Genomic DNA, 21,058 nt, shown 5'->3' with positions numbered 1-21,058 from the left:
TTGAATTGCTGGAACATGTGTTTAATAGTTGCCAGAGTGGGAAGCAAGTACGAGAAACGATGCGGGAAGCCAGCGGTTTATAAAAGAGAAAATGCGAGAAGCGAAAAGCTCTAAGAAAGTAAAGATAAAATGTGTGGGAAGCATCATTGAAAGTCAACCTGAAGCATGTAATAAGCCTAATTGGAACTTTAGAAGTGAACACGAAGTACATAGACTAGGATTATAGTAGGTTAGGGAGGGATGGTTAATATAGGTAAGGATTACAAGTTGACAAGAAGACTTTCCGACTAATTAGAATCACAAGTTTTGAAAAAAGATGCGCATAATTTTTATTTGAAACTTAAAATGGTTTTCAAGTTTTAAATGCACTGTTTTTTTAAATATGCGTCTTTAGCATTATCAAAAAGGAGAAAATATTATTTTAAGAAGAAATAATCACCTAAATAGGAAGGATATTCTTAATTAAGAGGAAACACATAGGAAGCGTTTGGAAAGCGCGCTTCCCCTAAAGTTGGGAAGCGAGAAGAACTTATCTTCCGAAGTGAGTTTCCGGGGAAGCGAGCTTCCCATCCAACTAAGAAGTTTCATGTAACTACTTTATCTAAGTTCAACTTTGTATTTTCTTCCAAGGTTTCAATAAGAATTTGGCATATTTAAAAAAAGAAAAAAAAGGAAAAAAAAGAATTTGGCATATTTACACTTGTATTTTCTTGGTCTTATCTTCTATTTTTTAATGCTAGCTATTGCTAAACAAGCAATTTAAGTAGTTTCAATGTACCTACAAAGATCAATGGAGCATCTTCTTTCTTTCCTCAATAGCCAGTAGGGCAAGTAATCCATACATAGTGAGGCTAAGACTTTTTAGCTATATATTGGAAAATCATGTAATTGTTTGAAGTTTGGTAATGGCCTTACTGAGTTTATTATAGGTCGGGTGACATTGCTTGTGTACGGATTGTTAAAGTGAAGAAGAAAAAGAGAGAAATTTTGGGAGAAAAAATTTACACATCCAAGTCGCGGGGTAGACATTTATATTAATCAAAGACTCATAATTACAAAAGTTCCATCAGGCTCTGTTCATATGCGTTCCTAGGGTCAGATTCCCATGGAAATGACGTGGTGAGAAAGAAAAAAAGGAAAAAGAAAATAAAAAGAAAAGGAAGGAAATCTAGAAAACGTCGTTCTGTTAGAGGGAGAGAGGAGGGAGGAAGGAGAGAGGAGGGAGGGAGGGACAATTCCTACCTCGGATTGCGACCGTGTCCAATACCATGTTCAAGGGAAGAAGAAGAATGAAAAAGAAATTTTGGGAGAAAGAAGTCACACCTCCAAGTCCTGGGATTGACTTTTATAGTGTTCACAGACTCAGAATTACTGAAATACAGGAAAAAAACATAATGTAAGATCTAATAACAAGAGTGCGAGTAGACTGTAATTATTAGTGTGTCACTGACTCTAATTATTCGCATATCTTCAATCGAAATCCCTCATGGCCTTTCTTGAATTATATAATGCCTAGTTGGAACTCAATTTTTCCCCGTGATACATAAATCCAGTGGCATGAACTGAATTTGACATTACCTAAGGGCCTAATATCTGATATGTCCTTATTCATAAGCATGCATTTTTTTCAGTGGCCTTGGACATATGAAGTTGGGTATAGGTTCCAACTTATATATTTGTTTAGTATTTTCTTGTAAATCTAATCATAATTGCCAAATTGTCCTTTTTGTTTTTTTGCACAGAATGGTTCTTCTGCTAGTTTGGAGCTTGATTTAGAGCACTATGTTGTCCCCACTCCAATTACTTCTGCAAACTCGGGCCTTACGTATGCAGCTAATATGACAGAGTCTCCAAGATCGTTGGTTTACGCTGGAAACTTTTCTAACACCGGTATCTCAAGCAGTGTTTCACCAGGCTCAAATAAGGCTGGCGTTTTTTCTGTTGATCAAGATGTGATTAGGAAGGTTTTTCCCATACCATCCTCCCAATTTTGAATACCATTTTAGCATAAACTATTTTACTGAAATATCAGATTCCGTTAATTGATTTGGAGCAAAAGTTCACTAATCATAGTTGTGAGTATATTCATCATTGAGTTGTTATTGCTCACCGTTATATTTTTTCTTGTAGCATTTGGAAACGTAACTTTGTTGCGAGTTGCAACCCTCTAATTTGAACAACTAAAACTATTTTGTCTCACTAAGTTGCATTAGCAACCTAACTCCTTTATAAACTTTGTGTTGTAATCTGTCAACTAAACCTACTCTACCAGACTCCAGAAATCACTCTAGAACATAATTACCCTTAAGTTTGATCTTCCAAAAGGATCACTTCTAGTCCTAGACAACATGGTTACTTATTTTATTGAAGTTTTTTCCTATCCAAAATTTGATTTGGATAGTTCCTGAATCCAGCTAAACTGGTTTTTAGCTTCCATTTTACAAGAATATCAAGACATATTTCAGATCTGGTTTTAGTTTTCTGGATACTATAACGGTATATCTCATACCGTGGGTACACAAGAATTTAGTCATTGATTCAATTTAATTTTCAGGTGTAGGAAAAGGTCAAAAGAAAGGATAAATTAAAAGGATATGAACATTAATGAATTATGAAAAATTTTCTTAATAATTTTAAAGGATTTTTTTTGAATAGTGAATGAGTCTTCTCTGCATCAGGGGTTTTCTGGAATTGGGTGTCGTTATCTTTAGTCTCTAGCCTAGAACTTGACTTCCCTGTTTTACCTAGGTTGTGGTTTTAAATAATGAAATTCATTAAATATTGATACTTCTTTTTAACTTCTGGAAAATTAATGAAAAACCTTTACTATTATCCCTGCCTTTGTAGTACGTGAGGTGCACACTTTGATAGATATGGGTTATGACTGAAGACGTACTTTGATGGATTGATACTACCACTTATTATTAATAATCTTTTGCAGTTAAGGACGTAAAAGATTATGGTGAGATGGGCCACAATCCAACATTAACTAAATGAAGTTCCATTCTTGTAACAAGTCACTGGTTATTTTCCTGTTTATTTTTCTCTTATTTTCAAAAGCTTCGTAATTATGTAATTGCATATCTGTTTCCTATGCAACACCCCAAGGAAAAATTGTTCTACTGAGGCACTATTCCTGATTACTTACTAATTATCACACTCTTAAGTTTTAGGGTGAAGCCGTAGATGCAAACACATTTTCAAATATGTAAAGAAACTCAATATATGAATTTTCAGAGCCTATACTCTCGATAACTACCTTTGTACTTGTCAACATGCAATGAGACAAAGGAGTTGTAATGCTTTAGTTTATTCTTTAATCATTTTTACAAGAGGATAATGGTCAATATATTGTAATGCTTTAGTTTATTCTTCAGGAGTTGTGAATTTCATATAATTATTTACCCTATTTCGCATTTCTTCTGGTCAAGTTTACCAACAGATATGAATCTTCCTATATCTTTTACTGGCAGTAATGTCTGTGGCTTGGATGGATCTAAGCCTTATGTGTTCATTGATTTGATTGAGTTCTTAATATAGGATGTGGAGGTCACAATCCCAGATCCTTCCAAAGGATTTCCAACTTCAAGCATGGTTGAATCAAAATCTGTGGGCACATTTTCACCCATGCGAAGGCAAGATAGTCGTAGAGGACTCTTCGTGGATAGGGGTGTGGGCTCTACTTGTATCGTTAAATCAGATAGTGCAACTACTTTCACTAATGGGCCTAAAGTGGGTTCTGAAACAAAGGTATATCCAATCCTACAAGATCTTTTAACTTTTATATAGTCTTTCCCTGTGTTTTTCCTAAATAATGTTTATACTAGAAATCATTAATTCTGATCTTTATTTCTTCTTCTAGCCGTTTAATTTCTATAGTCCACTTTTTCTTACTTTTCAAATTTCGATATTGCCCACCACGTATGTTACAATAAGTGAGATGATTACTATCTTACATGCTGTATTTTTTTAAAAATTTCATATGTTGGTCCTTATACTTTGTTGTTTTGTACTATTTATTAAAAGGTCATGCCAGCAGCAGCTGGAGCCGTTGCAGCCGCAGCTGTAGCTGATCAAATGCTTGGACCAAAGGAAGATCGACAATTGGCTATTGTTCTGGTATTTTCTGACTATCAAATGTTTTAACCTTCTTTAAACTGTCAATTCCTTTTACCCTGTACAACATGGTACTTCAAAACCATAGAATACATTGTACATGATGGAGATAATCTGCTGATGTCTAAGGATCAATGGTCAATTATCCTCATTGAGGTAAATGTTATTTATAACATGATTAAAGAACATAATTATCCTTCAGGATACATTAAAAAAGGTAACAATGAAAAACTTACCTCTTAAAGAATAAAAAAAAACAAAAAATGTTGAACACATCAGGAGGTACTTCACGCCATTCATGGAGTACTTGGTGAAGCAATGAGAACACTTGACAGCTTTGGTTGTTTGGAGACTATATTGGCTGCTCATTCATATTCTTAAAGGGAGATAAGAGTCAGGATACATTAAAAAAGGTAACAGATAAATTAAAAAAGGTAACGATGATTTACCTCTAAAAGATTAAAAAAGAAGAAAAAAATTGAACACATCAGGAGGTACTTCGCGCCATTCATGGAGTACTTGGTGAAGCAATGAGAATAGTCGACAGCTTTTGGTACCTTGGAGACTATATTGGCTGCTCATTCTATATTCTTAAAGGGAGATCAGAGGATTCATTATTCTTTCTGATTTCATCCAGGCACGTCCCTCTTACTCCAAAAGTGTTGCAGGCACCCCTATGTACTTCTAATTGCTTTGTGTTTTCTCCTATGGTCAAGTGGAAACTTAGCGAAATTGAAACCCCTGATGTTGGGGCCAAAAGGGTCTGGAATTCGGGACTTGGTAGTGACTAGTGCTACAGTCCTGTCTATGACTTGAGTTGGCTCCAAAAATGTATTTTTTGAGATCCAATTTGACATTATACGTAAAATTGATTTCTAAATCATGTATGATTTAGTATATCTAATGTAAGAGATACCCACTAAATAGATTGTGGAAGCATCGATTTCTAAATCATGTATGATTTAGTATATCTGAAGTTAGAGTTACCCACTGAATAAATTGTGGAAGCTTTCTGCTTAGTGTGATTCTTTTTTTTCCCTTTTTTTTCCTTTTTTTTGGGCATCATTTTTTTTGTTAGTGTATTCCATTCTAAGGTGATGATTCTTAGCTTTTGCTTGTGCCGCAGGTTGGGTTGCCAGCCCGAGGCAAGACTTTTACCGCAGCTAAGCTTACACGATATCTCCGCTGGTTAGGACATGAAACCAAACATTTCAATGTCGGCAAGGTGAATCCTTCTTTATCATATGCACACCTATTCCTGCTTTATTATGCAGAATAATGTTTCACTACTATAAATTTGTATGATAAGTTACTCTTGTTTCTTGGTTGTGATGTCAACTTCGTTGAACAGTACCGTCGCCTCAAGCATGGAGCAAATCAGGTAAAATTTATAATATCTATTTTTTTTTTCTGTAATGTATTCACTTTTTGTTACATAGTTGCAAGTGACGTCATATTTTCTCCTGAAGTTGGTTGTTTTCCAGATCTGATTAAGATTTCAATCAGTTTTTTCCTTTTTCTTTTCCTTTTAAACATATTTTACTTTAAAGGTGAGTGCTTAGGTATGTTGGAAATCTGTTTGTGCAGGCTGCTGACTTTTTTCGAGCTGACAATCAGGAAGGCATTGAGGCACGTAATGAGGTGAATATTATATGGAAAGTTCTTTGTTTTTGGAACGTCATATTCCGTAGGTTTTGAGCATGATGTTTGCAGTTCTTTGCATTTTCTGTTGTGTTATCTTCTTGCGTAGCCACAAGGATTTAAATGTCTGCCCATAAAAAAGAAGGATTTAAATATCTGTTTCGGTGTAGGTTTTGGCCACAACCGAAAAAATTTCTGTTACGTCCGAAATCATGTAAAATTCTGGAAAAAAAATTCGGTATTTTACAAAATGTCGGTAATTTCGGTGAAATTTCGCCGAATTCCTGTAAAACCCGATTCAATGTGCTTTCAGTGTCGGATTTCGGCATATCATGGAAGAGAAACTTGTCTTAGTTTCAACATTGCTTTAGTGTATTAAAACTGGACTTCTCTTCAGCTGCAAATATACAACAGTGAGAAAATGGCATGCAAAAATAAAATTCCAATATTTTAGCACTGAACACACTTCAATAGTAGATGTTTTCTTACAACATGACAACTCTCTTTCCTTTTATCTACGAGAGAAGACTTTTTAATTAGTGTTTTAGATTCCATTTTCATATTTTTTGAGCTTTTCTTGTTTGAACCAGATTAACCTTCCCTGCTTTGCTCATAGTCTTAATATATCATGTGCACCAGGTAGCAGCTCTAGCAATGGATGATATGTTATCCTGGATGCAAGATGGTGGCCAGGTAAAGTTTGGGAGCTTTAACTTTGTAAGTATTATCACAAATTTTTACTTAAGCTTTTTATATCATAGGTGGGTATATTTGATGCCACAAACAGCACCAGAAGTCGAAGGAATATGCTCATGAAAATGGCTGAAGGTAAATGCAAGGTATTTTGCTGAACATCTGCATGGCATAATAGCTGAAATGGATGCGGAGTTTTGACGTTCAATTTAATGATGTTAAATTCCATCCAAGATTTATTTATCTAAAATTCCATCTAAGATAACTTCACTTACTAATCCATGTTCACATGTGACCAAGTTCGAGTCCTTAAAGTGACGACATTTGAGGCTTTCAGATATACTTTATTTTTACTTCAATAGTTTTTTTCTTCAGCAGAGTCTTATCTGTCAGGTTTTTATTTTCTTTGTATGATAACTGTATAACTAGAGTCTTGGACTGGTGGGCTGAAACATTTTGGAGTCTAGTGTCCTGACGCTTACATGTTTAATCTAATTCATTTCAGATTATATTTTTGGAAACATTATGTAATGATGAGCGGATTATTGAAAGAAATATACGTCTTAAAATTCAACAAAGTCCCGACTATGCGGAAGAGTGAGTTATCAGCATTTAGCTTTTGTGAACTACCACCTTGTATCCCTTCAGCTTCATCTATAATGGCTAACACAGCAGTACTTCTATTTCTCAGGCCAGATTTTGAAGCTGGATTACAAGATTTCAAAACACGCCTCGCCAATTATGAAAAGGTCTTTAACTTAAATTATATAACTGTTCTTTTGGGATTAAGTTTCATTAACTTTGTTATGTAATTTAGATTTATGTCAAACTATTCATACTTATTCTCCAGGTCTATGAACCAGTAGAAGAGGGCTCTTACATTAAAATGATTGATACGGTTAGTGGACAAGGTGGGCAGATACATGTAAGTTTTTCTTTGTTCTTGTTCTCATGCTATACTTGCTTATCACTTTCTTTAGTGCGTGTTGACAAAATCAATGTGGATAGGTTCTAAATTTAGTGATGATGCCTTTTCCTTGAGTTTCTTGATTGGATTTTTCCGAGATCCTAATAAATGCAGATGCTACATTTATGATTTCTTTACTGTAGTGATAATGTCGTATTGTAACTCTTCAAGTTAAAAAGCTTGAGTCAAGTTTGCTATCACTTTTCCGTGTTGAGCATTGTTGAAGAGCATCAATCCTAACCTATTGCCCTGTAAGAAAGGAGTCCAAAACTCATACAATTCCCTCAAAATCTGTTGCCAACACACTTTCTTAAGCACACTTGAAGCAAAAGAGCTGGCATATTATCTAAAAAATGGAAAGCTCTAAAAACCATCTTAACACACTTAGAGAATTCAAGAAAATGCCGAAAAATTCTTCACACAAATAAGTATGGGGGATTTCCACTCAGCCTTTGACCACTTGTGGACTCTCTGCTGATGTCAACAATGATTTGCGCTGACAGCAGCTGATACCACCATTTGGGCCCTCTTTTCTCCTGTAATATGTCTTTAATGATCTTTTGATGTATGAGGGTAGGATAGAGTAGACGTACCCACCATTTGCTCAGAAGCCCATGAGTCAATAATCTACTACTAAGCAACAAGAAACACAATAGTACATGAGTGAGCTAATGTAGCTGTTGATGTAGACTGGCCAGTAGAAACATATTGAAATCTCTGCAATAGGGAATTATATTTCTCACGGGATATTGGTCTAAGATCCATTTCAACTATATGTGGTTAAATGTGTATGAATATCTGAAGATGTATGAGGCAGAGTTTCAGTCTCATCACTTGCATAAACAACTTGATGGGCCCATGCTGGTTTGCCCCAATTATCCCAATGTTTTCAACCGAATGATTGAAAAATGTAGTCAAGGTTCGGCCACAATGGGCACATTTTCAGTCCTCACCAGATCCATGAGTCTCACCATAACTACGCCCCCTAAGTTGACTACCTCCAGCCTCCAGGGCCTCTCCCACCTCTACTAGAGGAACCTCCACGACCTCTAACAAGATTCTCTTCTCCCAATATTAGAGACTAAAACAGAGCTCTCTTAAATCGTAGGTGCCAAAGGTGTTGGTGATGCAAGATTAGCTCTTTGCGCTCATGAAAAGATATTGATGAGAGAAAGTAGGGTTTCACTGGTTAGAGTCTAACCTTGAATGCGCTGAAAGTTAGGATTCAGTCCTGAGGTGAACTTAGCCACCTAAAATTCATCTCGGTGCCTTTTCTATATCTCATTATCATTGGTGAGAGGCTCATACAGTCTGAGCTCTTCCCAAGTGCCTCTAAGAGTTTTGTAGTACTTATACATTTTTTTTTTAAAATTACTATAAAACTGATAGATCCAAGATTTATTTTGATCCACCGAATACATCTCATGAACTCCCTCCCAAACTTATTTGGCTGTATCCACAAACATCACATTAGCACTAATGGTTGGTTCCATGCTTATTCAATAGCCATGTCATTACCATATAGTTCTCCTAAACCCATTTTTTATACTCCGTCTTCTTATCTTTTTCAGGAGGATTATTGGTCAAAAATTTCAATTTGCCTTGAATACATGGAAATAGTTTTACCGTTGCTTCCATTCAGTTTCATAGATGTCATTTGAAGACCAAAGGACAATATTGACACCTTAGACTCGCTACTTTAGGTCATCATTCCCACAACCACAAATCAGAAACCATAAATGGTTAAGATCTCTTACTGAAAAAAATATGTGTTTCAGGTCTGCACTAGTATGCCGTCACATACAGTCTGTGTACGTCTTAATTGATATGTACCATATCTCCACTACACCTTCACAGATTTGTGCTGCACCTTCATTTTGCCCTACATGCAGTAACACACATCACAGAACACTCATTCCATTAATGGTTTCTCATCACAATCAAATCGTAGAATTCGTGGATCAGTCCTCTAGGATTTGATTCATGAAAAAATATTGAAGATGAAGAAGAGAAGAATTAGAGGAATATATAAGAACACTAATCAATGGATCATATGCTCTAATACCATGTTAATTTAAGAAGAAGAAAAGTTAGAAGAGATAAGAGATAAAACGAGAAAGGAGGAGAAAGTGTCGATTAGAAATAGTTGACCTCCCCCTCTAATGCTTTACATCTATGGAAGAATGCATTAACTGACAACTAGAAATTGTCACCCAAATTGGATAGATTTAGTGTTCAGTGAAAAAAGAACTGATAAGATGTGTGTGGTCTTTGACTATGAGTTAGACCCCCTCATGTCCTTTAAAATGACAATCTCCAGTGGAAACTAGAACACAATTTTGCAATTTTTTTTTAATTCAATCAAATTGAGGAAGTAAGGGAAATTTTTGGAAAATCTGATCGAGCCTTTTGAAAATTCATCATATTCTTTTGTGTTCATACTTCACGTTTCTATAAATTTGACTTTTACAAAGAGATTTGCTTGACTCTTTGCCACTTCGAGTTTAGTCCGCTGTGTTTATGGTGGACTCATCCCTTTTTTTTTAACGCGTGCCTTGTTTTGATCTTGGTGGGACTGCCAATTAACGTTGGCATTTCCAAGATTTCTTTTCTTACACCAAATCCATATATAAATATATAAAAGTCTTGTCTATTTTTTCTTCTATAAGGATTTTAATGGACTCAAAGGTTGATTATTCAATAATTAAACTTGAAAAGATCATGACATAATTCATTAGAGGTATACATATTGATCTTCTTTTTTTAGCATTTTGCCACTATAACTTGATTATTGTATGTGTAAGTTCCAAATTTTCCTTCCTTTGGAAGATGCTCAAGAATGCTAGACATTTATTTAGTATTATTTAATTACGATCAAGAAAGTTTTTTTTTCTTTTTATACTCATTGGCTTGATTTAATTGAATGATGTATTGACCTTCGTTTCATCTTGTTTTTCTTTGAAATTCTTTTGATTCAATGTTTATATCACACTTATACTTTCATCTAAGAACTCTGCATCAAACTTATTGACAAAGATTATTTGTGGATTTAGGTGAACAATATTAGTGGATATTTGCCAGGAAGGATCGTCTTCTTTTTGGTATGTTTCCAACCTTAAGCTAATCGTTCCTTAAGTGATTTCTTAATTTTTCTTTTTTTTTTATTTGCTTTTTCTCTCATCAATAAGGCCAACCCTAAAAAAGAAAGATACATAGATCCAACTTTAATAGATAAATATAGATTGACTAAGTATCATCATCCCAAAGGCGACTGATGATTGTAGTTAGTGGCTGATTATTTGTAGATTGATAACAAACTATAGTCTAATCTCAATGGTGCTGTGGGGTTATTAATTTTTTAAATTCTTTTTGTTTTTCTTCAGCTTCAGGGTGAGATAAAGAGGCTATATATTTATATGCATGGGGTAAAAAGGATAAACAGTTATGGGCCTGTGAAACCAGTCTTCTTTCACCCCTTTTTATAAGCAGCTAGGCTTCATTATTGGTTGGATTCCTATTGAGATTTTATCCCAATGATTTGGAGTCAAAGTGTTACCATGTTTGAACCCATAGGGTTGTCTGTGATTAGATATTCTCATCTGCTCTTATCATTAAGCTTAAGTATTATTATATCCTAGTACATATCGCTTGATATGTATCAAGTGCTCACTCAGATGATACAAAAAATAATGCATCCATTTTTCAGTAAATTGTTGTTTAAAGCATAGATTGTATTGTCTGATGCAACATTCTAGATGAAACAGACGATAATATCTGTTTTTCAGGTGTTTATCAAGATCCTTTTTCTTTCTTCTCAATGTTATTTAACCTTTTCTTGATCGAAGTTGAATTTAGAAGATCTGATATCTGATGCTAACCACCAATTGCTAAGTTTGTTCTTGCAATTGAGAAGTGAACTTATGAAATATGGGAATGTTGTAGAAGTGGGAGCGAAATAAGAGCCTGTAATGATGATAATTTCCTAAGAGATTTTAAGTGGTTCTGCAATTCTATTTTGTTCATTGAATTTTATTTGCATATAATACATACATTTATGCCATTGTAGGTGAACGCTCATCTCACGCCACGTCCAATATTGCTTACTAGGCATGGAGAGAGTCGTGATAATGTCAGAGGAAGAATTGGGGGTGATACAGTTTTGAGGTTTGTCTCTTCTCAAATATTTGAAAGTCAGCTCTGCTTGTCTCATGGGTTTGCCAAATATATAGCCAACAGAACAATGCATCCATTCGTTCTGATTTATTCTGTATTCTTTTCTTCATCTTTGAAATATCTTGAAGGTGTCATGATTGTATTCTCCATCATTCGCCTCATAATGAAGGTGTAGGGTCATTATTTAATTTTTTTGTCTATATCCGGCATGAGACCAAGCGCTGTTAAATTTATAAGACTTATAACAATTATAATTCGTTAAGAGTCCGACTAGGCGGACAATCACTGTTGGGATCAATCCTAAGGATCAAGTTTTGGGTTCACATGGGACGTGCATGTGTCGTCAGACTGTTGATCTTGTAGACCATCATTAGGTGACCCACATGGTTCTCCTCTCTTGCCTAGCGTACATCTCATCGGTATGATGTAAGTATACATGAATCAATGGTTTAGTTTTTCTTGATAGAACGATAAATGAGGCTTGATGGATGGGGCTAGAATCATCCGTTCAAGGTAGGATCAACGCCTCAACGGAAATGGGCTGGACTTGTGGTCGTTGGTCGAATCAGTGGACTCGATATCACAACTTGAAAAAATTTCAGTTCTCTAGGCTAGTGATAAATGCACACCCTGTTTTAACCATGGCCACCCTTCAGTGTTTCTATGGCTTCTTACTGTAGTTTTGAAACCACCAGGAGGGGGTAAAAGGGCGAATTTATCACTTCCCTTCATTAATCATCTGGTTATGGGAACATAATGCAGTGATTTTTTTAATAGTCGACAAACAGTGCTGCAAATGGGATAGTTCCACCTAAAAGCTATTTTTATCTCTTTTATGGAGGAGGAAGTTGTTTTACATTGATTTGTTTTCAACAGTGAAGCTGGTGATCTTTATGCAAAGAAACTTGCTAACTTTGTGGAGAAGAGACTGAAATCTGAGCGGACAGCTTCTGTAAGCTTCCAATTAGAATTTTAATTATTTTGCGATTTGTAATTTATGTATGCTATTTTCTGAAGCTCAACTTGATATCCTTGCCATTTCTTGATGAACTAAGTCCCCTCGAAATTGATTTTTTCTCTTGCTCTTTTATTTTATACTGATCATTAATTTTCCTTTCATTTCTCAGTATGTGAAGATTCTACTACAAATTTTCATTATTTGTGCAAGGAATCTTGGTTTCTTCATCTCTTAGTCTTTTTGCTTGGTCCTGGACAGTTATCAATATCACAGAGACTTGAGGTGTTTGCTGCTGCAACCTTAAACCTGTGTCCGGACATGTCTTTAGGAAAACAGTGTACTGACATGCGTTTCAAATACTCGATAATCTTAATGTTCTTTTACAGTACAAGTGTGAAAAATGTGAGCATACTTTAATACACAATGACAAAATGCACACAAATCTCTCTCTCTCTCTCTCTCTCTCTCTCTCTCTCTCTCCTCTGTTTAAATAATGACTTTCCTCTCTGCATTTTACACTCCTTATCAGTTGTTAAAAGCTGTTAAAATTCCCAGAAAGATGTCAGTATATGTTGTGTGTGTGTGTGTGTGTGTGAGAGAGAGAGAGAGAGAGAGAGAGAGAGAGAGAGAGAGAGAGAGAGAGAGAGAGAATACATACCAAGCATTTTCTTTCTGCTGTCATTCGCATTTGTTTCCAAGAGACGTTTTTTTTTGGAAAAATTTTCCGCCTACAAATTTGGTTAGTACTACGGTTTCCCGCCCTACATTCCTGCTTCCTAATTTGTTTTTCTGTTTAAACTTTCCCCCCTTACTATATCGGTTTCCTGTTCCCTGGGCAACTAATTAGTGACTCTCTCTCTCTCTCTCTCTCTCTCTTCCCATTCTGTAGAAACTTATCTCTTTCTCTATTCCGAACGAATTTATCTCTCTCTCCATTCCATTACGGATTAGTTACCGACTTGGTAGGTCTCTCTCTCTCCCCGTAGGAACTTATCTCTTTCTCCATTCCGAACGAATTTATCTCTCTCTCTCCATTCCATTACGGATTAGTTACCGATTTGGTGGAGAGAGAGAGAGGTTTGCTAGATTTCTTTGGCAATTTTGTAGGCTTTTTGAGTGTTGTTAAACGAAAATTCTTTAGCAAAGTATTTTCCATGTTGGACTATTTTTGCACCTCATGCATAGCATTGGTTGGCCGACCCCAACTAGTTTGGAACGAAGGCTTAGTTGAGTTGAGTTGAGTTGTATGCATAGCATGGCTGGGCCCGTTTTGATATGGTAGGGCCAACTATTTTACACCCAGCCCATATATAGGGTGGGCCCCTCCATCTTACGCCATGTTTTGATGATTGGGGCCCAATATTTGACACCCATGCATAGGCGCATGGCACGGGCCAAGAATGCTAGTATATGTATATATGATGTGTGTGTGTATGTATGCATAGACACACACACACACACACACACGTGTGTGTGTATTGATAAGGATCCTTCATTAAATTGTCTTAGAGCTGATTGAAAGGTATAAGATGCGTGGATCTTCTACCAATTTGTTAAAGCTAAATTTTGATGTTACTTCATTCGGTAATCTAGGTCCTGCTACCATATTGGGGATCTTTAGGAACGGAAGAGGTGAAGTGGTGAAAGTGTTCTTTGGTACAATTGGCATTAAAGACAATGAGGCTGAATCGTATGGGCTCCTTTTTTTTTTGAAATGGTAATAGGGGGATTTATTGATAATGCAAGAACCGAGAGGTGGTCCTCAAGAGTACAAGGAGGAGCCAAAACAAATACAGAGTTATTAAACAAAGAAATCAGGGTGGAAGGAAGTCAAACCACTCCAAACCCATCCTACCCACCCCAGACCTATAGCTAGGGAAGAATCTGCTTCAGTATTCGCAGATCTCCTTACATGTTTAAAAACTATGGAAGAACCACCAGTTAAGTCTGAAATTTCGTCAAAATAAGATAAAATCTCCATGGAGAAGCTGCCGAACCCGATAACGACTTAATCACATTTTTGGAACCGCCCTCTACAATCACCTTATCATAGCGTTCTTTATCTAGTCGCTTGATACCTTGAAAAGCCGCCCTAACCTCGGCTTCACTTGAATCACATATCCCTATAGGACCAGAGTAAGCCCACATCACCGAGCCAATAGAGTCTCTACAAAGCCCCCCAATACCTGCCGGCCCCGGATTGCCCAGGCTAGAACCGTATGGGCTCCTTTTCAGGCTTTGCATTTTCCGAAGGAAGTTGGAGCCTGGAATGGGCTCCGTGCAAAATTAATGGTCTGGCAATGTATTGATGCCAGTGCCTTTGTAGGATGTTGCATTTTATTGATGAGATCGTAGAGTTTGAGTAGAGAGATCAAGGTTTCTGCATGTTCTTAGCATGGAAAATGGATTAATGGATAGTCTAACTAGTAAAGGTGTTTCAGGGTCCTTGTAGGATGTAAATTTAATTGTGAGATCTTAGTTAGGAAGATCAGGATTTCCTCTTGTTCTTGAAATGACAATGAATTAATGGATGCTCTAGCTAGAAGGTTTGTCTAGGCCATCTTTATTAATGGGTTTGCCCTACTCTATGGTAAATAATAACTATAAATACACTTACAGTTCAATAAAAATAAAATATAACTACAGTTAAAACTACCACATATTATGCCGACAGTTCTTTATGTTTGCTTTTATACAGAATTCAGCATCCACATATGTCACATGAACCTTACACCTGCACAATTTGCTTATTCAAGTAGCCTGCTAGTTAACATCTTAAGAGTTATCACTTCTCAATAATTTAGCTTTCACGGTTGATCATACATATATTTTGTTTTATGTTCCTAATGTTCCCGTCTTTTAGTTGAGTTGTTAAATTTCTCAACAAGATGGCTAAATATGAAGTTTATTAGTTCTTGTTCATGTAAACTGCTCATAACCATCTCTTGTGCCATCCTATGGTTTAGATATGGACTAGCACATTGCAGAGAACAATTTTAACTGCGACGCCAATTGTTGGATTCCCTAAGGTTAGTCTTCCTAATAGATAATCATACTTTGAAAATTTGTTCTTCATACATGTTTATCTTCACAGTGTTAATGTTTATTTGCAGAGAACAATTTTAACCACGCAATAATTATATCATCTCTGCAATCTTCCCCTAGCGCATTTTTCAGAACTATTCATATTTTGGAAATTTGTTCTTCATACATGTTTATCTTCATAGTGTTAATGCTTATTTGTTATTGTTTAGCATTTTAACAGGTGTTAATCCGGACACTGGATATATCATCTTATATGGATGAAAGTTTAGTAGTTATGTTTATTGGAATATCCTCGTTACTTCTAGTTATATTTTCTCTAAATACCAGTCTCTAGCTAAATAGTGGTGGAGGTTTCTTAATAATAAAGAGGAATAATGGACAAAGTCATCTTCTCTAAATATCAAATGAAAAATGGTTGCATAAGGCTTGTTTAAGGGTTGTCGGATGAATAAATGGATCTCCTATATGGAACTTTTGAAAATGAGAATTCAATTTGTTCATCGATAACATAACTCATCGTGTAGGAAGTAGCTCGAACATGTTTTTTTTGGCTAGACAAATGGAGTGGGGAGACACCTTTCACCTTAGCTAATCATACCTTTTTTAGTGGAACAGTTAACCCTAAAGCTACATTGGCTGATTATTTGGATAGATCTGGCTCTCACCATTGTGACACCCTTGCTTCGTGAAGGCATGCCATTAGTCTCAAAGGAGTTTATTGTCTTTGCAAATGGGTTGAGAGACTGTTACTTCCCTCTAATTGATCAAGCTAATGAGCTAGTCTGGTCTCATCTGAACATGGCTGGACTTATTCTATTTTCATGATCAAACCTCAAAAACATGGATAGAAGACGATTCCCTCAACACAATCAGATGGCTAGAGGAATATACCTGTTACGCCCCGACCCCACTGTGTAAATATTATCCGGTTTTGGGTCTTCTACCCTCCGCAGTTTTGTCTTCCAGCAGCACTAACCATGCCAGACCCACTCCGAGGGGCCCGCCCCTTGTAGATGATGAAAACACATCTAGACAGCGAGAAGGGGAATCCACATATATAGCCCAGTAACTCTCTCCCTTTCTGATGTGGGACCCTACAATCCCCTCCCCTTTGGGCCCAACGTCCTCGCTGGCACACTGTACTGGGGGAGGTACGGTCCTGATACCATTTTGTCATGCCCTGTGCCGACCCCAGAGTGTAAATTTTTGTTTCCAGCAGCACTAACTGTGCTTGACCCACTCCGTGGGACGCGCCCCTTGGAGATGCCGAAAATACGTCTACAACTCTACACAGGGAGAAGGAGAATCCACATATATAGCCCTGGAACTTTCTCTCCCTTTCTGATGTGGGATCTTACAATACCCGATACTTATTTAGAGAGACGAAGTACATTGCGACCGTTCCGTGTGTCTTTATTTATCGTGAAGGAAACATTCAGGCTAATATCCTTGCAAGTTACGGATTATCTTGTATAGACCTTTTCTTGCCTCATGATATGCCAAGGTTGTAGTTTCTAGGTGGCTCTTATAGCCTGTTTAGAGACGAAGTACATTGCGACCGCTCTGTATCTTTATTCATCGTGAAGGAAACATTCAGGCCAATATTGACAAGAAGTAAGTCGGAATAATAAATTTTAACAAGAATGAGACAACCAGGATAGGAAAATGTTCCCCTGTGATTCCAATTACCAAGTCTGGATTCCATCCTCTCAATTATTGGGTCCAAATCATGCACACTGAGAGCTCCTTCCTTGAGAGGTACCAATGTATCTGACGGTGATAGGAGAAACCTTGCAGCCCAGAGAACCGCTGAATTAATTTCTATATTTGAGTGTCCATTCATAACACTCAAAGAAAATGTGCTTAAATTTATTCTTTGACCCCTTGATTCCGCAACGAAAGCAATTGGAACGATTGAGTTTCTTATCCAACCCTCAGAGCCTTTGGTTAGGATAATCATATCATCAAAAAATTGGAGATGGTAGATCCTTAGAACCCCATGAATCACTTCTAGACGGTGCTGCGAAGAAAATCGACAATTGAACCAGCAACCAGGATAATGAGAACTTTGTCTAAGCAGAAATGTGCTCAGGTTTATTGTCATTTAGTTCGACAAAAGGTGCTCAGAATAAAGAGAAATTTGTCTGCATAATTACAGGAGAAAAATGCATCTGCATAAGATTCATAGTAGTAAGCTTTTGATAATACAGTGTCATGTCTTAACATGAGCATGGAAAATAGCTTATACGTATTATGTACCCTGTGGGGCAATTTAGTTATGGGAGATGACAAATTCTTTCCCTTTGTTTACCTGAAATTCCCCCTTTTAGTAGTTTTAGGACTAATGACAAAAAGCTCTATAGCCGTTTAACCACTACACGGGGGTATTCATGGTTAAAAAGGGTGCTCTTTTATCATCATCCTTATTTATATTATTTTTATTACTCTAAATGTAGTTGGTCTATGTGCCATCTCATATCTTGAATTGTTTTCTGAATTTTGGTAGCCTTCAGGTTCTAAAAATTAATTTAATTAATAAATTAATTTATTTGCTAATATTTATGTGGACCTAATGGTGTAATTAATTTTGTATTTTGCGTAGATACAATGGCGTGCACTTGATGAGATAAATGCTGGAGTATGCGATGGCATGACATATGAAGAGATAAAGAAAAACATGCCTGAAGAATATGAGTAAGCATCGTCCAAGGTGCTAAATCATATTTAGATATTGTATTATGTTCAATTTGAGTTGCTATTGACGTCGTCTTAGTTTCCTTTTCTGTCAATGGTTTATAATGCATAAAAAATCTGACGATGAGTAAAAAAGTAAACTATGTTTGCAACAATTGTTAGCTAAAATAGGGAAATAATCCTTTCTTCGGTATGACCAGGTGATGTAAAATTTCATGCCTATGGGCTATATTCACGATTAGTCCATGTTGATCTGTGCTCTCTCCTTCGCAAGCATTAATTGTTCCCATTTCCCTGAACCAAATGTTTGTTATTACTGGATAGTGTTTGATTGGCAAAAGCTGCAGTACTCCACCCATATCCCTGTTGTCTTACATTTATCTGATTATTTGTGATATTTTCCAAGATAGAATCTTCATAATCCCTGATGTGTACCTTTAGACTTCCCCTTGATGTGCTTCTAATGCACACACCTTCCGTCTATTGATATCAGCAAACTGGTTAGCCCCTTCGTAGTTAACATCCGATTTCAATCTGGCCAATTCTCTCACTGTTTTTTTTTGGCATCTTCACCATGTTAGGATCCTCCCGCTTACGCAAGTTCATTTCTCTTACCTCAGCCTCCTTGAACATCTTCCTGAGTCTTGCTATTAAGCCTGAATAAGATAATCCCAACACCTTACTTGTTTCCATGAACTTGCGTAACCGGGAGGATTGGCCAGATTATCCGTGGTATTTTATATTTTCAATTGTTGGGATAGTGAGAAATGCATCCAATAATATGTTATTTTTTCTAATTTTTGGTGATGCCATGCTGGGAAAGTCAATGAGACACTTGTACATTATTTTTGAAATGAAAAAAAAATGTTTGTAGAGATGTGAGAGCCTAAATCGAATAAATTGAGCTACTTAAATCTATTAGTGGGTTGTATGAGTTTCTTTATTCCTTCTAATGCGTTAAAGTTAGCAGCCTTCAGTTAGTGCGGTTATTCTTGTTGATGTTGAAAACACACACTTTTATTGATCTCCCAAGCAATGCATACCCTTAATGGTTTGACTACAATTGAGTGAACATGTAGTTAAAAGTACGCCCGGAACTGGGACACGTCTCCTTGTGTGCATGCATGAGTGGGTGCTTGGACTTGAGCATGTGTCAAACAAGGATGCATACGCCCTTGCCTTTGAGTAAAGCTGGTTATGGCAGGATATGCTAGCCATAAATTTTGTTTACTTTTTCTATCATGAACTTCAAAAATATTATATGTGATTATTCTAGTTGATCTCCCTCCCCACTTTCATTTTGATTTTATTTCACCACTTTTTCTTACATCCTGATTGCCTTCCTTAAATATAACTCACAAACATCAATTTCCGCTGCATGAATGAAAGAAAAAGGTTTCCATTTAGTAGTTCAACAATTATTGGACAAAACTGTTAACAATTCAATATAACAAAGGCACATATGAGAATTGCAAATTCTCCTTGCATCTATTCCATGAACTTAATTTTTCTATTATGCGCTTGGGTTTTTAGGAGTCATCTTTACTCAATTCAGGCTATGCCATGTTTTCTAATTTTAGATCGCGTAAGAAGGACAAGCTGAGGTATCGATATCCACGTGGAGAATCATACCTTGATGTCATTCAAAGGTAATCTGTTCATGGGACTTTGATTGGGTTCAATCATAAGTTTATCTACTATTCTCCACCATCATAGTTGGCACTTGGCACCCCCTCACTTGTTCAATGATATTTCTTTTACCACCATTTTGTGCAGGTTAGAACCCGTAATTATCGAGCTTGAGAGACAGCGTGCACCTGTTGTAGTGATAGCTCACCAGGTATATGCGGCAAACCCCTCATGTTTATGTCATCTTGTGCATTCATGAACAGGAGAATTGTTTATTTATTTTGCACTTTTATGTCATGTAGGCGGTATTGAGAGCTTTATATGCATATTTTGCGGACAGGCCTTTGAATGAAATTCCCCACATCGAGGTATTTTAAGACTAAGCAATCAATAATCCTAACATGATTTTACATTTAGAGGTCTCATAATATACTTAGAGTGGGCTTAATATTGAAATCTTGAGGTTGTGGGTTCGATCTCAAATTGAATAAAAGAAAGGAAAAAAATGGAATGACGACGTACTGACATAGCTGGTTTGGAATTTTCAGGTACCACTTCACACCATTATTGAGATAAAAATGGGGGTTACTGGTGTCCAAGAGAAAAGATACAAACTCATGGACTAAAGTTTATCCCAAGATAGCTTGTCTGTAACATGATACCCAAGCCAAAGAAGGAAAATGTATCGATACTTGTTTTCTTATTATTATTTTATCGTCATTTATTGGTTACGAGGGTGTATGTTTGAGAGAATAAATCCCTCTTTTTGCTATTTACATTGACAGATATATTTATAAATCACACTCTTGATGTTGAGCACCTGACAACTATTGAACATAGTTGTTTGTCCAATATACATAACAGTTGTCATATTATGTAATAGGATGGGACTTCTAGTTTATAAATCACCCTCAAAATCTTTATCTTCTTAGCTACTCAGCTAAGGTCATCTGGGATGCCCCTTTTCTGGTTGTAAGGTTTGATGTAACAAGTATTTCTTGGATGCTTTGGGATTTTTACTTCCCCCAACATAAACTGCCTAACCCGGTGTTTTTTTTCAGAAAAATGAACTGAATCGGGGGCGGAAGACCAGGAGGGACTACTTGTCCCCAATGTAACTTTCATAGTATGAATATATAAGT

At 36.5% G+C, this 21,058-nt stretch overlaps 1 protein-coding gene across 3 annotated transcripts in view; it reads left to right on the top strand.

Annotated features, from left to right (window-relative positions):
* Positions 1-20,855, top strand: part of LOC143849744 (6-phosphofructo-2-kinase/fructose-2,6-bisphosphatase-like) — a 29,759-nt gene extending 8,904 nt beyond the window's left edge. For 2 of the 3 annotated variants that reach the window (XM_077358920.1, XM_077358921.1), the window contains 20 exons: positions 1,743-1,964; positions 3,541-3,750; positions 4,027-4,119; positions 5,243-5,341; positions 5,468-5,497; positions 5,704-5,757; positions 6,397-6,450; positions 6,519-6,596; positions 6,956-7,047; positions 7,142-7,199; positions 7,301-7,375; positions 10,471-10,518; positions 11,484-11,581; positions 12,467-12,542; positions 15,515-15,577; positions 18,196-18,287; positions 19,868-19,936; positions 20,064-20,127; positions 20,219-20,284; positions 20,465-20,855. In XM_077358920.1, coding sequence (XP_077215035.1) covers positions 1,743-1,964; positions 3,541-3,750; positions 4,027-4,119; positions 5,243-5,341; positions 5,468-5,497; positions 5,704-5,757; positions 6,397-6,450; positions 6,519-6,596; positions 6,956-7,047; positions 7,142-7,199; positions 7,301-7,375; positions 10,471-10,518; positions 11,484-11,581; positions 12,467-12,542; positions 15,515-15,577; positions 18,196-18,287; positions 19,868-19,936; positions 20,064-20,127; positions 20,219-20,284; positions 20,465-20,542 — 1,719 coding nt within the window. In that variant the 3' untranslated portion in view covers positions 20,543-20,855. Of the gene's footprint in view, positions 1-1,742; positions 1,965-3,540; positions 3,751-4,026; positions 4,120-5,242; positions 5,342-5,467; positions 5,498-5,703; positions 5,758-6,396; positions 6,451-6,518; positions 6,597-6,955; positions 7,048-7,141; positions 7,200-7,300; positions 7,376-10,470; positions 10,519-11,483; positions 11,582-12,466; positions 12,543-15,514; positions 15,578-18,195; positions 18,288-19,867; positions 19,937-20,063; positions 20,129-20,218; positions 20,285-20,464 lie in introns of those variants that run through there. The other variant, XR_013235793.1, reaches the window with a different exon arrangement.
* Positions 20,856-21,058: the final 203 nt, after the last annotated feature.

Source organism: Tasmannia lanceolata, unplaced genomic scaffold, assembly GCF_043159265.1.
Source record: "Tasmannia lanceolata isolate RefF3 unplaced genomic scaffold, GAP_Taslan_0.1 ptg000018l, whole genome shotgun sequence".
In the NCBI taxonomy this organism is placed as follows: Eukaryota; Viridiplantae; Streptophyta; class Magnoliopsida; order Canellales; family Winteraceae; genus Tasmannia; species Tasmannia lanceolata.
Note: the sequence above shows the minus strand (reverse complement) of the source record. Positions and strands in the feature narration are given on the sequence as shown.